Below are 12,690 nucleotides of genomic sequence, written 5' to 3'. Positions count from 1 at the left end.
CCCACTAAATATCTAAAATCTATATTCTACAGATTTATAAAATAGGCATTTGAATCCGCTTCAGAAAAATAACAGTTTTGGGATTCATTGAGAAAATCTGCAAGATATTGCTTGAGATAAACCAGCAAACATCTTTCCAAAGTCGCAGATTATTAGATTGTAATGTTTGTTTGTTTTTTGTTTTTATTGAAATATTTATACATTACAGTAAATAGAAAAAAGAATACAACACAAATTAAAATAATAATACAATAAATAAACAAACAAAAAAAGAGACAGGTATGAGATCATGAAGTAAATAACATAAAACTTCACATAAAGACCTCATACGTTTTGCTTTACTGTTTTTTAACCCAAGAAGTAACTCACAATAATTTTTCATTTCTATCTGAATTAAAAAAAAAAAAATTGGTTTCCCTTTAGCCCATTTTTGTTTGTGTATATGATATTTCCCCATAATCAAACAGAGGTTAACGACAAAGGCCACATTTGGAGGTAAACTTTGTCTATTAAAATAAAAAAAGACATCTTTTTCAGAAAAGAAAAAATTCATTCCTTTACAAAGAAAACATTCCATATCCACCCAAAACATTTTGCTATAAATGCAATTAAAAAATAGGTGGACAACATTTTCTTTCTCCGTCCCACAGAAATCACATGTAACATCTACATCAGTGCGAAACCTTAGAAAAAGAGTCTTTAATGGGTAGATTGTAATGTTTCTCTCTGTGTTATTAAACGCGTGATGACGAGCACTGACGCAAGACTCGCGCAGGGGCATCTCGGCCGCCGTACGCCGTGGGGGAGGCGTGGCTTCCTCTCTGACCTTCTGAAGGACGTGTGCGTCCGCCAATCAGCGCGGAGCGGCTGCGCATGCGTAGAGCGCGGCGTGATACTCGTGTGTAAGTGTGCCCGGTGGTTCAGTATCTGTCAGCGGAACATGTCGTGGCTGTTCGGGCTCAATAAAGGCCAGAGTGTCGGTCCGCCGGAGGGCCCGGTTCCGCCCGCTCCCCCTCCTCCTCCCGGGGGCTCCGGTTCCGGTTCGGGGGATAAACCCAAGGACAAATGGAGCAACTTCGACCCGACGGGGCTGGAGCGCGCGGCGCAGGCGGCAAAAGACCTGGACCGGTCCCGTGAGTACCAGAACCGAGCCGCGTTTATGACGCGACGCGCTTCATTCATTTATTCATTCATTCATTATAATAACTGCGGTGTTGAGATGTCATGAGGATATGAAGGACACTAGGTCAAAGGTCACGCCAGATGAACGACCTACTGAGTGTGTTAGAGTGATGTGGTTAATGTGTGACCCCTGTGACCGCAGGCCATGCCAAAGAAGCCCTGGATCTCGCGCGCATGCAGGAGCAAACCGTCCAGATGGAGCATCAGAGCAAAGTGAAGGTACTGGAGGTGTTCGCTCACCCCGATGATGGAGTTTAACACACACTCCACTTCTAGATGTTGACATGATGCAACAAAAATGAAAAGCGCTGTTCACATACAGATGACGACATTGGCAAAATTACTATACGGATCCACTTGTCCGTGTGATGCTTCTGTCGCGCCGCACTCCGCTTTATTCCCATAACACAGCTGCAAGGCATCATGGGAAGGCGGAAAGCTGTCTGATGGACTGTCCAGACGTCCTCCTACAAAGCCACGCCCATAGCAGTAAACTCGAGGCAGCGCTGTTCTGCCGCCAGGCCAGGAGATGGCGATGTCCTTGTAAACACTAGCGCCTGTAGACTGAGCACGTAACGCATGACGCCACCGCGTTCACAGAAGAGCGTTTTTGTAGCTTACACAGATACAATAAAGGTATTGTCGTGTAAATAAACGACCTAAAGGCATGTTTTATCTGTATATACCCGTAACTATAGTGATGACAATGATAACGTTTTAATAATCGCTCTGGTAGTGAAGTTCGCAACCCAACTATAACGATAACTATGATTAAATGGTTAAATAAAAAAATAATAATTACAATTAAAAACATTGCCTGCCAATTAGGGCTGCACAATTAATCAAATTTTAATCACAATCACGAGTTTGGCTTCCCACGATCAAATTCGTGCAATCGAGCGACATTTAAAATGTGCCAATCCGTTCACAGAACGCTCCATATCAAAGGTTTCGCCAGAGACACCCATGTTTGTCTGCGTCAGATACACACTTACGCTCAGACACACACTCCGTCTCTCTGGCGATATATAATTTGCTTATGCGTTGGTATATCAAAATGCGAGGGAACACAAAACAGCCGCCGCACACACCGGGACGAATATCAGCGCGCGTTTTTTTCAACGCGTTTTTTGTGTTCACACCCAAGCGTTTTTCGCGGACGATGAGCCGAGTGAACATGCACATTCATTCCCTGACACTAGATGGCGCTTAATGTAAAACAGAAATAATAATAGAATACTATAATAGGGTGATCATATTCATGTGTCAATGTTTTATTATGACAGATAGAAAAAACGAATGAAATAATGATAGAAATAATGTCTTCTGTATTAGAAAAATAAATATATAAATAATAAATAGGCTAACTAAAAGAAATACCTCCAAATGTAACAAAAAATATCTCTCACAAACTTACAAAAACGAACTAACAAAATCTATTTATATCTTTAGTTTTCATCCCGTTTTTCTTCCTCGTCCACCTTGTTTGTCCATCTATATTTTGCTGTAGAGCTGATCTTTCCCAGCAGTTTTTGTTTGAAAACCAGGACATTTTCATCACTTAAAAACAGTCAGGACAGGACGTGGAAACAGGACACGTGTAACGCAAATTTGAGATGTTGCCCAGAGATAAAAACATAGCCGTTGTCGGATGAACAGATGCACGAGAGACGAGAGTTGTCGTATTTCCCCGCGTTTAATAAAACCACTCAAACGTCACACTCGTCCTCCTCATACACGGGGATCGAGCGAGAGAAAAACACAAACAAACACTGGTCACAATAGAAAAATAAAATAAAGAATACAAAGAGTCGGCAGAGCGGTTCTCCTCACTTGTCAAAATCTAACTGACACTACGCAGTTCTCATCTCAACTCAGATTTCTGTAAAGCACAAAGTGACCGTTTTACACATGTCCCGGGAAAACAGGACTGTTGGTCACCCTATACTATACTATTATTACAGAAATACTAATATAAATATTATCATACAGCTCTTTATGCTCCGAGACCAGCAGCTCATCATCTTGCCCACAGGTATCTTATTTCTTCTTCGCCGTATGTGTGCTCGGCAAGACCGTTTTGTGTTTGAGCGCCCCCAAGTTGTGTTTTACTGTAGTACCAGACACGTGAGCAAACCCGCCGATCTCGTTGGTCGGATAGGTGTTGACGCGGCGCGTCAAACCAAAAAAACGAACCCGAGGCGTTTTTAAAAATTTTTTTTTTAAATTTTAGTGCCCATTGTTTAGTCACGAGGCGTTAAATGTCGACGAATATCGCGCGCGAAATTCGTCCCGGTGTAAACAGGCCTTAATAATGCAGACCAACCGAAGCCGCTCGCACGCACATAATGAAACACAATACTGACAGATTTATCGAACTCTAAGTCGCTCTAAGCAATAAGCGATTTCTATCTAACGCTGGTTAACTGTGCAACGCAACTGCAGCCAATAGAGTGATAGAAACCCCTGCTCTACACACTGATGATGATGATGATGATGATGATGATGATGTTGTTCAGGAGTACGAGGCGGCGCTGGAGCAGCTGAAGGGCGAGCAGATCCGCATTCAGGGAGAAGAGCGGAGGAAGACTCTGAACGAGGAGACCAAACAACACCAGGCGGTGAGACCTCACACGTGATGATGTCATGACCGTGGTGATGTCATGATGATGATGATGATGATGTCATGACGTGTTCATTCACAGAGAGCTCAGTATCAAGATAAACTGGCCCGGCAGCGGTACGACGACCAGCTCCGACAGCAGGTGAGTGTGTGTGTGTGTGTGTGTGTGTGTGTGTTTCCACAGATTCACTCACACTCTTGATCCACACAATTATTACATGTGCGTTTCTGAAATACTGCGTCTCTGATAACAGATCTCTGTAATGTTGGAAGAGCGCTACACAAGTAAACGCGACTAACGGCTCGTTCTGCTCTTCCACAGCAAATCCTGAACGACGAGAACCTGCGCAAACAGGAAGAGTCTGTGCAGAAACAGGAAGCCATGAGGAGAGGTGACGCCCACACGACTCACTCCTGCTCTTCTCTACACATCAGCGCTGCCTTCGTAACAGTGTGTGTGTGTGTGTGTGTGTGTGTGTGTTCCTGCAGCCACCATCGAGCACGAGATGGACCTGCGGCACAAGAACGAGATGCTGCGTGTGGAGGCGGAGTCTAAAGCCCGCGCGCGCGTGGAGCGGGAGAACGCTGACATCATCCGCGAGCAGATCCGGCTGAAGGCGGCCGAGCACAGACAGACCGTCCTCGAGTCCATACGGTACACTCCTAAAACAACCCAAGGCCTGGGTCAATGTAGGACGGGTCACATGTTGGGTTCATTAGTGTAGTTTTAACTGTAGCGCTGGCTCTATCTTATTATCGTTCTGCAAACAGGGATGAACTGAAATCCTCTAATCCTCTCACAATGCTCTTTATAATACACTGGGTTGCTACGTCTGACCCCGGATCAGGGTAACACAAAACTACACAAACACTGAAATATTAACCCCCAAAAGATGACCCGAGAGGCCCAAACAAGATGTTTTACTTTAACGACTGTTATGGAAATTTTTGTACCTAGATCTTAAAAATAATTAAAGTACAATGAAGATCTCGAAAGTCATAAGTACACATGTTTATTTCTTGCAAGAAAGGCAGTTCCCACACAGACAGGGTCTGATATGAGAAGGGCAAAGAGCTTCCCATTTTACAGAGTTTATATACAAAATATCACCCTCCAAGATGTCCCCCCTCCTCTTCGTACACAGTTTCAATTCCCCTTAATCACACATTTCTCGCTCTTTGTCTAAGTTAGTTATTGTCACCGGGCAGAATCTTATGTCCTTTTGACCTGGCCTGGCTGTCCTATTTGCAATTTCCCCGACACAACATTTACTGAAAATGCACATCTATTGTATAAATCATCTCTGTCTAAAACAAGAAAACATCTATGCTTATAAAACACACAAGCATATGTTCAAAAAGAAAAGATACATAAAAAATAAGATGCAATGAAAGATAATATGATTGGTTCTTCTGTTACTAGGTAGAGGAGACTTTCTTTAAATGATTACTTCATAGATGTCAGGTTCGAACTTAGTCATCTGTCTGGTTCCATTTCTCATATTTGTTATTTATACACACAATCAGGTGTTTGACACACACACACACACACATTCATCTGAAGTACAGAATGCCTTAGTACATTGTCTCAGATACTCAGCTGTTTAAATGAGGTCAAATGTCAAAAAATGGTTAGCTTAATATTCAGTTTAAAATTTCCCTTACACGACTCTTGACATTATTACTTTAGATTGATAACTGTATATGCTCAGATGCTAATGGTCACATGACCGCCGGCTTCATTTTGGCTGTTGTGTTCGTGTGCTTCAGGACGGCGGGCGCTGTATTCGGGGAAGGTTTCCGCACGTTCGTATCCGACTGGGATAAAGTCACGGCTACGGTAAGCGCTAGCTCATCTCTGGCGTCTGTGAGCGCTAGCACGTCTCGGTGTCGCTCGTGTCTCACGCTCATCCACTCCTGTAGGTGGCAGGACTGACGCTGCTAGCGGTGGGCGTTTACTCGGCGCGTAACGCGACAGCTGTGGCGGGACGCTACATCGAGGCTAGGCTAGGAAAACCTTCGCTAGTTCGGGAAACCTCTCGGATCACGGTGGCGGAAGCCCTCAAACACCCCATCAAGGTACGACTGATGTGTACTTCCTGCGCAGACAGGAAGTGAGGTGTGAGCCGGTGCTGACTAAAAACTGACACACACAAACACATACACTCTGAAAAAAGAACACACACACACACACACACCCCCTAAACAATGGCCTGTGTGTTTCAGATGGCGAAGCGTTTGAAGAGTAAAGCACAGGACGCGCTGGAGGGAGTCGTGCTTAGCGTGAGTGTTTGCGCATCATTCACTTCCTGTTAGCGAGCATGTGCGTGCTGAGAAACGCATGTCACTTCCTGTCTTTGCAGCCGTCTCTGGAGGAGCGTGTGCGTGACATCGCCATCGCCACCAGGAACACGCGGCAGAACCGCGGCCTGTACCGCAACATCCTCATGTACGGCCCGCCGGGCACCGGGAAGACGCTCTTCGCTAAGGTAACGCACACGCGTGTGCCGTCGTCAAGTCAGAGCCCGTCTAAGAAATATCCCTCAGTAACCACTTAGCAACCACATAACAACCATCCACAACACAATTTTAACCACTTAGCAACATCTTAGCAATCACTTAGAACACCCTAGCAACTGCATTGCAACCATCCACAACACCCTAGCATCTGCATAGTAACCAGCTACAACACCCTAGCAACTGCTTAGCAACCAGCCACAACACCCTAGCAACTGCATAGTAACCAGCCACAACACCCTAGCAACTGCATAGTAACCAGCCACAACACCCTAGCAACTGCATAGCAACCAGCCACAACACCCTAGCAACTGCATAGCAACCAGCCACAACGCCCTAGCAACTGCTTAGCAACCAGCCACAACACCCTAGCAACTGCATAGTAACCAGCCACAACACCCTAGCAACTGCATAGCAACCAGCCACAACACCCTAGCAACTGCATAGTAACCATCCACTAGAAATTGCCTTAGTAACCACTTGATTGGCTGTGAGCAGAAGCTGGCGATGCATTCTGGGATGGATTATGCCATCATGACGGGGGGCGACGTGGCCCCGATGGGGCGTGACGGAGTGACGGCGATGCACAAGGTGTTCGACTGGGCCGGAACCAGCCGCCGCGGGTCAGACACACACACCTACACACACTTGATACATGCCAAACACAAAAGAAGCAGTGTGTGTTATTCCAATTTCTTTTTAATATATAGTTCTGTAAAACACTCTATTTTATTTTATATGTGTGTGTAAAATAAATAAATATATATAATTACAATTATTTGTTCTATATTGATATTTAGTTTTTAGTTCATGTACTATATATCAGCTTATATAACATGAGAAATATTTATATAAGATACGTTGACACATTTTTTGTCAGCATATATAATATTTTATATAAATTAAATAACTAACAATTTTTCATTTTTTTTACATTTACAATAGGCAAGGCAAGTTTATCTATATATTTCATACATATAAATGTGTGTTGAACTGAACTGGTGTGTGTTGAACTGGTGTGTTTCAGGCTGCTGCTGTTTGTGGATGAAGCCGACGCATTCCTGCGCAAGAGGTCCACGGTGAGTCTCTCTCCTGAGTGTGTTATCCTGCAGTTCTTCCTCTGGCCACTAGAGGTGCTGCAGGAGAGACTCACTCCCATAGAGCCGCATGTTAAACTGCCCAACTGTACAGCAGAAACACATGTTCACAGTCTGCTGTTGAAGTGCTGTTGGTCTATATCGCTAATGCTGCCCTTCATGACTGAGTAACGCTCTCTGTGATGCGGCGCTAACCGACACGCCACGCGCTCAGAGCCATATTACTGCACGATACATGTTTAACTAGCAGAATACAGCGTCACCACACACACACACACACACACACGACAGTTTTAAACGTAATTTTTCCCTCTCGCGATCAGTCATTTAAAAGATGCCCCCCTCTTTGCTGACGTGTGTGTGTGTGTGTGTGTGTGTGTGTGTGTGTGTGTGTGTGTGTGTGTGTGTGTTTCAGGAGAAGATCAGCGAGGATCTGCGAGCGACTCTAAATGCATTCCTGTACCGCACCGGAGAACAGAGCAACAAGTAAACACACACACACACACTCTATCTCTATCTCCGACACACTCTGTTGTCTGTGTCTCGCTGGTGTGTTTATCGTGTGTGTGTGTGTGTGTGTGTGCAGGTTCATGCTGGTGTTGGCCAGTAATCAGCCTGAGCAGTTCGACTGGGCCATAAACGACCGAATCGACGAGATCGTGAACTTCAAGCTGCCGGGACCCGACGAGCGGGAGAGACTCGTGCGGCTGTACTTCGACCGATACGTGCTGGAGCCGGCCACTGGAGGACGCCAGTAAGACACACACACACACACAACGATATGATTGATTGATTGATTGATTGATTGATTGATGATTGTGTTTAGGCGGCTGAAGCTGGCTCAGTTCGATTACGGGCTGAAGTGTTCGGAGATCGCCAAGCGTGTGGACGGCATGTCTGGACGAGAGATCTCTAAACTGGGCGTGGCCTGGCAGGTCTGTCCTTCGCTCAGCTACACACACACAACTCACAAACTACACACACACAACTCACAAACTACACACACACACAACTCACAAACTACACACACACAACTCACAAACTACACACACACAACTCACAAACTGCATATTTGGGTGAACTATCCCTTTAAGTAGCAGTTGAATGTCCGGCAGAGGCTCATGTGTGTGTGTGTGTGTGTGTGTGTGTGTGTAGGCGGCGGCGTACGCGTCTGAGGACGGGGTCCTGACGGAGGCCATGATCGACGCCCGTGTGGACGAGGCGGTCCGACAGCACCAGCAGAAGATGGACTGGCTTCATGGAGAAGGAGCGCTGGCGCCGGAAACACCCGCTAAAGGCTCGCGGACGGGCTTCACGCTCACGGCACAGGAAGTGCTCAGCCCCCGGCAGGAAGTGACATCAGAGCAGAGCAAACCTGACGGGACTCCAGTTTAACGACGGTTTAGCGCGGCGCTCATGTGTTAGAAGTGATGATGAACCGCAGTATCTCGTGTGTGTGTGTGTGTGTGTGTGTGTGTGTGTGTGTGTGTGTGTGTGTGTGTGTGCGTGCGTGCGTGTGTGTGTGGCTGATGAACTGTGATGATCGAGACGGCTCGTGTGTGTGTGTGTGTGTGACAGTAAAGCAACTCTCGTTTCTTACGTCTGAACCATGTTTTTGCTCGAGTCAAACACGGACTGACTCAAACATGTTTACCTTGAATGTAATGAAAGTGACATCTGCAAATGCATAAAGTTGACCAACAATATGAATATACGCATATTTTGTTGTAGTATATTGAATGTAATTAAAGTTATATAACTGACTTAGAAGAAGTGCTACAGAAAAAGAGACCATGGGAGGATTTAAAATCTAAATCTTTGTGAAAATCTGTTTATTTACAAGAACTGAGCCACACACACACACACACACACACTGTCCTAATGAACCAAGAACTGAGCCACACACTCACTAACACACACTGTCCGAAGGAATCAAGAACTGAGAGTCGAGTTTAGGAACTGATTCATTGAAATGAATCAAATGTTCCAAAGCTATGAGATTGTGTCGTTCAGAACGAACCGACTCTACAGTGATTCAGACTTTCCAAACTTACAGTTGTAATGCAACATTTACAGACGTTCAGCTGTTTGCAAAGAATAAATCAAACTAAAGTAACTGAAATAGCTCAACACAACAAATGTTTCTAGTGGTTTCCCCACATTCAACTGAAAATACAACTTTTAAAGGGGTCTTATAATGTAAGGATGTAAAATAAATATCTGATGCCCCAGAGTTTGTGTGTGTGTGTGTGTGTGAGAGAGAGAGAAGAAACAGGACATTTCTGAATGGTTAGTTGATGAGTTTATGCAGCCGTGAGGAAGCTCATGTAGTTCGTAGCCGTTTGTTGTAGTCCTTTAAAAACATTTCTGTAAAAGCAAATCTCTCCCTTTGCTTTGAGTCGTAACTCTGCAGATGTTGTTAACGCTCAAACAGCGACATTACACACTAACTTAGAGAAGTGACATAATCTAACGCTGTTTTAACATATATAAATGACAATAAAAACGTTGATCGTTTTGCTAGTGTTAGTCGTTCTTTGCGAGCGGTCGAGTATTCAAGACTAGATGCGAAATAAAATCATGCTTTTTTTTTGTAAAAATGCACAGCTTTTTTTATTTAGCAGATTATTTTCTAAAGGAAAACTTTTTATTTTTTTTATGTTTTAAAGAACAAAACAATACAACATACACTTGGAGCCAGGGGAGCAAAGAAAAAACTTTAAAAAATAAAATTAAAACAAAAACTGGATAATTTTATTATCATACTATGACGTGTGTAATTGTAATTGACAGTATGTCACACAAATATTTATTACAAATGCTAAAAATCGAGCCTAAGACAAATAAAATAATCTAAAAAATAAATTATGTACTTATTTCAGAGAAAGAGCGTGCGCGCACGAACGTAACGTACCCCACCGTGCGCGCGCGCGCGCTCTGAGACGCGTGACGTGTGTGCGTGCGCGCTCCCGTGCGGAGGGAAGATGGCGGATGTTTGGAGTGAGGAGATTCAAGAGAGCAGCTGATAAAGAGAAACACAAACAACTGCAGAAAAACAGAAGCAGCGCGCGGGCGAGAGACACACCGAGCGTCACGCACACAGGTAAAGCCTCGCGCGTCAGCCTCGCGACGCCCGCAGCGTCATCAGCCGCGTTACACGAGCATCAGCCGGCTGTTAGCGCTCAGCTAATGAAGCAGCAGCAGCAAATAGCCTGCTTTTACTCTAGTAAACACTCCTGAGGCAGGTCCCGAGGACATGTGTGAGGTTTAACACTGTGCTGAAGATGAGGAGCGTCTGATCGAGAGATAACGCGGGCGTCGACGCTCACTGACGGAGCTTCAGCTGGTGTGCTGCGGGAACGCGTCCAGTTTTAAAGCCACTTTCTTCTTATGAACGACTTTGACATGAAGTTGAACTGAACCCGTTTGCTGTCACCTCCCTCTGAACGGGAATTAGTTCAAGTCTTAAAGAAGACACTTTAAGAATAGATAAAAAACCCTGAAAGTGTCAAAAAGTTATGGAAGTCTAAGTTTACTGAACCAAACAGGTTTATTTTACACAATTGTATGAAATAATTTTGACTTAAAAAACGCTAGAAAGTCAAAACCTTCGGTTTGACCTAATTTGAAGTTGATATCATTAAAAATGTAAGATTTTAAACTGCCGTTTCCATGGTAACGCAATCTCAAACCGGTTTTCACAGAATGAATCATATGGAGTGCCACTTATTGTATGATGATAGTAATGATGATTGCGGAATAGCATAAATTACATCACATCTTGAGCGCCAGCGTTTTACATTGTTCGTTTGTTTCTGGGTCACATGACCTCAGATGTTTGTGTACCTGGTCTGGGTCACATGACCTCAAGATGTGTGTAACTATGTCCCAAATGACGCACTATTTACTGTACTCAACCGTGTAGTGTATGAACTATGTATGGTTATTTAGTCTCTTCTAAGCCCCTCCCCCTCCGCTACGGAATTAAAGCTGCGGCAGTCGAGTGCATGAAGTGTCCAACGTTCACGCTTGGGTTATTCAGTTAGATCAGCGCATCATCTGGGTACTTAAAGTGCACTTTTTCTTTTTAGAGTCATCAGTGTAAACGCAGTATTTGTACTATTAAACGACGTAGAATAGTGCAGAAGTGCGCAATTTGTTTCCTGGTCACATGACCTCAGATGTGTGTGTGTGTGTGTGTGCAGACGTACAGACGGCGTCATGTCTCGCGGCTCAGATGGGGAAGACGGCTGCCTGGTTGCTATGGACACGGAGGAGGGCGGGGCTCTGGCGCCAGGGGGAGGAGCTCTGGCGCCAGGGGGCGGGGCCAGCACTCACAGCATGGGGGAGCTCCCGGAGGAGGTGCTGGAGTTCATCCTCTCGTTCCTGTCGCCCTATCAGGAGCACAAGATGGCGGCGCTTGTGTGCAAACAGTGGTACCGCCTCATCAAAGGTCAGTCGGACACACCATTCCATAATCGTGTGCGTTCACACCAAACACGAATAGATTAATAATTAATTGGTTATTATTTCTTAGTTCACAAGCGGTAGACGCGAGTTCACCTCTTGATGCGTTTGAGCGTCTGGTGCGTTACACGCATTTAACGCAAATCCCAAATTGAAAATCTGAACTTTGACGTCTGTTCGCGCCGTGTTAACCAATCAGGAGCCCGCTAGCTGAGGTCACGTGGTGAAGTGACGGGATAAACGGCGACAGGCCTGCTTTTCAGCTTATAATGTTATTTTATGTTTAACATTAATTTTTTATTGAAGCTTTTTTCTTTATCTAATCTAGATTATATGAAACATTATTCTAATCGCCTCATTCGCGAGTCAAAACGCTTGCTTTTTACACGCGACAGTTTCGCTCTGGACTGGATTCAAAACTAGATGTGAATTTGATGCTCTATTCGTGTTTGTGAACGCAGCGAGAACGGCACAGAGGAACGAGTTTACCAGCTGATGAACCATCAAAACATTGACAGCCAATCAGAATCCATCCTGCTTTAAAGAGCTCGAGCGTTTAAAGCGACAGGCGACAAAACTGCAGAAAAATATCAATATTGTTATAGTTGTCAGTACAGTTATTATCGCAGTTACTATTATAGTTATGGTTATATTGCCGTCACAGGTATTGTAGTTGTTGTATTTATTTTTATTGTTACCATTATATTTATCGTAATGTTTGTCAGTTTAGTTGTTATATTTTTTATTTTACCTTTATTTTATTCTTAATTATTACAATCGCTTTTACTAGTTTCAGTTGTCATC

General features: G+C 44.4%; 2 protein-coding genes across 2 annotated transcripts in view; both read left to right on the top strand.

The window, feature by feature from the left end:
- The first annotated feature begins 333 nt into the window (after positions 1-333).
- On the top strand, positions 334-9,652 carry atad3 (ATPase family AAA domain containing 3). Its single transcript, XM_039682520.2, has 16 exons — positions 334-1,133; positions 1,325-1,401; positions 3,702-3,803; positions 3,888-3,947; positions 4,128-4,197; positions 4,295-4,460; positions 5,576-5,645; positions 5,729-5,884; positions 6,032-6,088; positions 6,169-6,294; positions 6,821-6,945; positions 7,350-7,401; positions 7,835-7,905; positions 8,006-8,173; positions 8,246-8,354; positions 8,575-9,652. The coding sequence occupies exons 1-16, from the start codon at positions 746-748 to the stop codon at positions 8,812-8,814; spliced, it is 2,037 nt and encodes a 678-aa protein (XP_039538454.2). The 5' UTR covers positions 334-745; the 3' UTR covers positions 8,815-9,652.
- A 714-nt stretch (positions 9,653-10,366) lies between these two features.
- The window catches only part of fbxo42 (F-box protein 42), a 6,148-nt gene continuing 3,824 nt past the window's right edge, over positions 10,367-12,690 (top strand). The window contains exons 1-2 of the mRNA XM_039682521.2: positions 10,367-10,522; positions 11,625-11,872. Of these exons, the coding sequence (XP_039538455.1) occupies positions 11,641-11,872 (232 nt within the window). The 5' untranslated portion in view covers positions 10,367-10,522; positions 11,625-11,640. The remainder of the gene's footprint in view (positions 10,523-11,624; positions 11,873-12,690) is intronic.

This window comes from Pimephales promelas, chromosome 2 (genome assembly GCF_988280905.1).
Source record: "Pimephales promelas chromosome 2, fPimPro1.hap1.1, whole genome shotgun sequence".
Lineage (NCBI taxonomy): Eukaryota > Metazoa > Chordata > Actinopteri > Cypriniformes > Leuciscidae > Pimephales > Pimephales promelas.
Note: the sequence above shows the minus strand (reverse complement) of the source record. Positions and strands in the feature narration are given on the sequence as shown.

What these genes read in the sequence shown, in the direction of transcription:
- atad3 (XM_039682520.2), top strand. Translation starts at nt 746, where the DNA reads ATGACGAGCACTGACGCAAGACTCGCGCAGGGGCATCTCGGCCGCCGT. An exon ending in AGCATCAGAGCAAAGTGAAG is followed by an intron (nt 1,402 to 3,701) that starts GTACTGGAGGTG and finishes GATGTTGTTCAG; the next exon opens with GAGTACGAGGCGGCGCTGGA. An exon ending in GCCGGAACCAGCCGCCGCGG is followed by an intron (nt 6,946 to 7,349) that starts GTCAGACACACA and finishes GGTGTGTTTCAG; the next exon opens with GCTGCTGCTGTTTGTGGATG.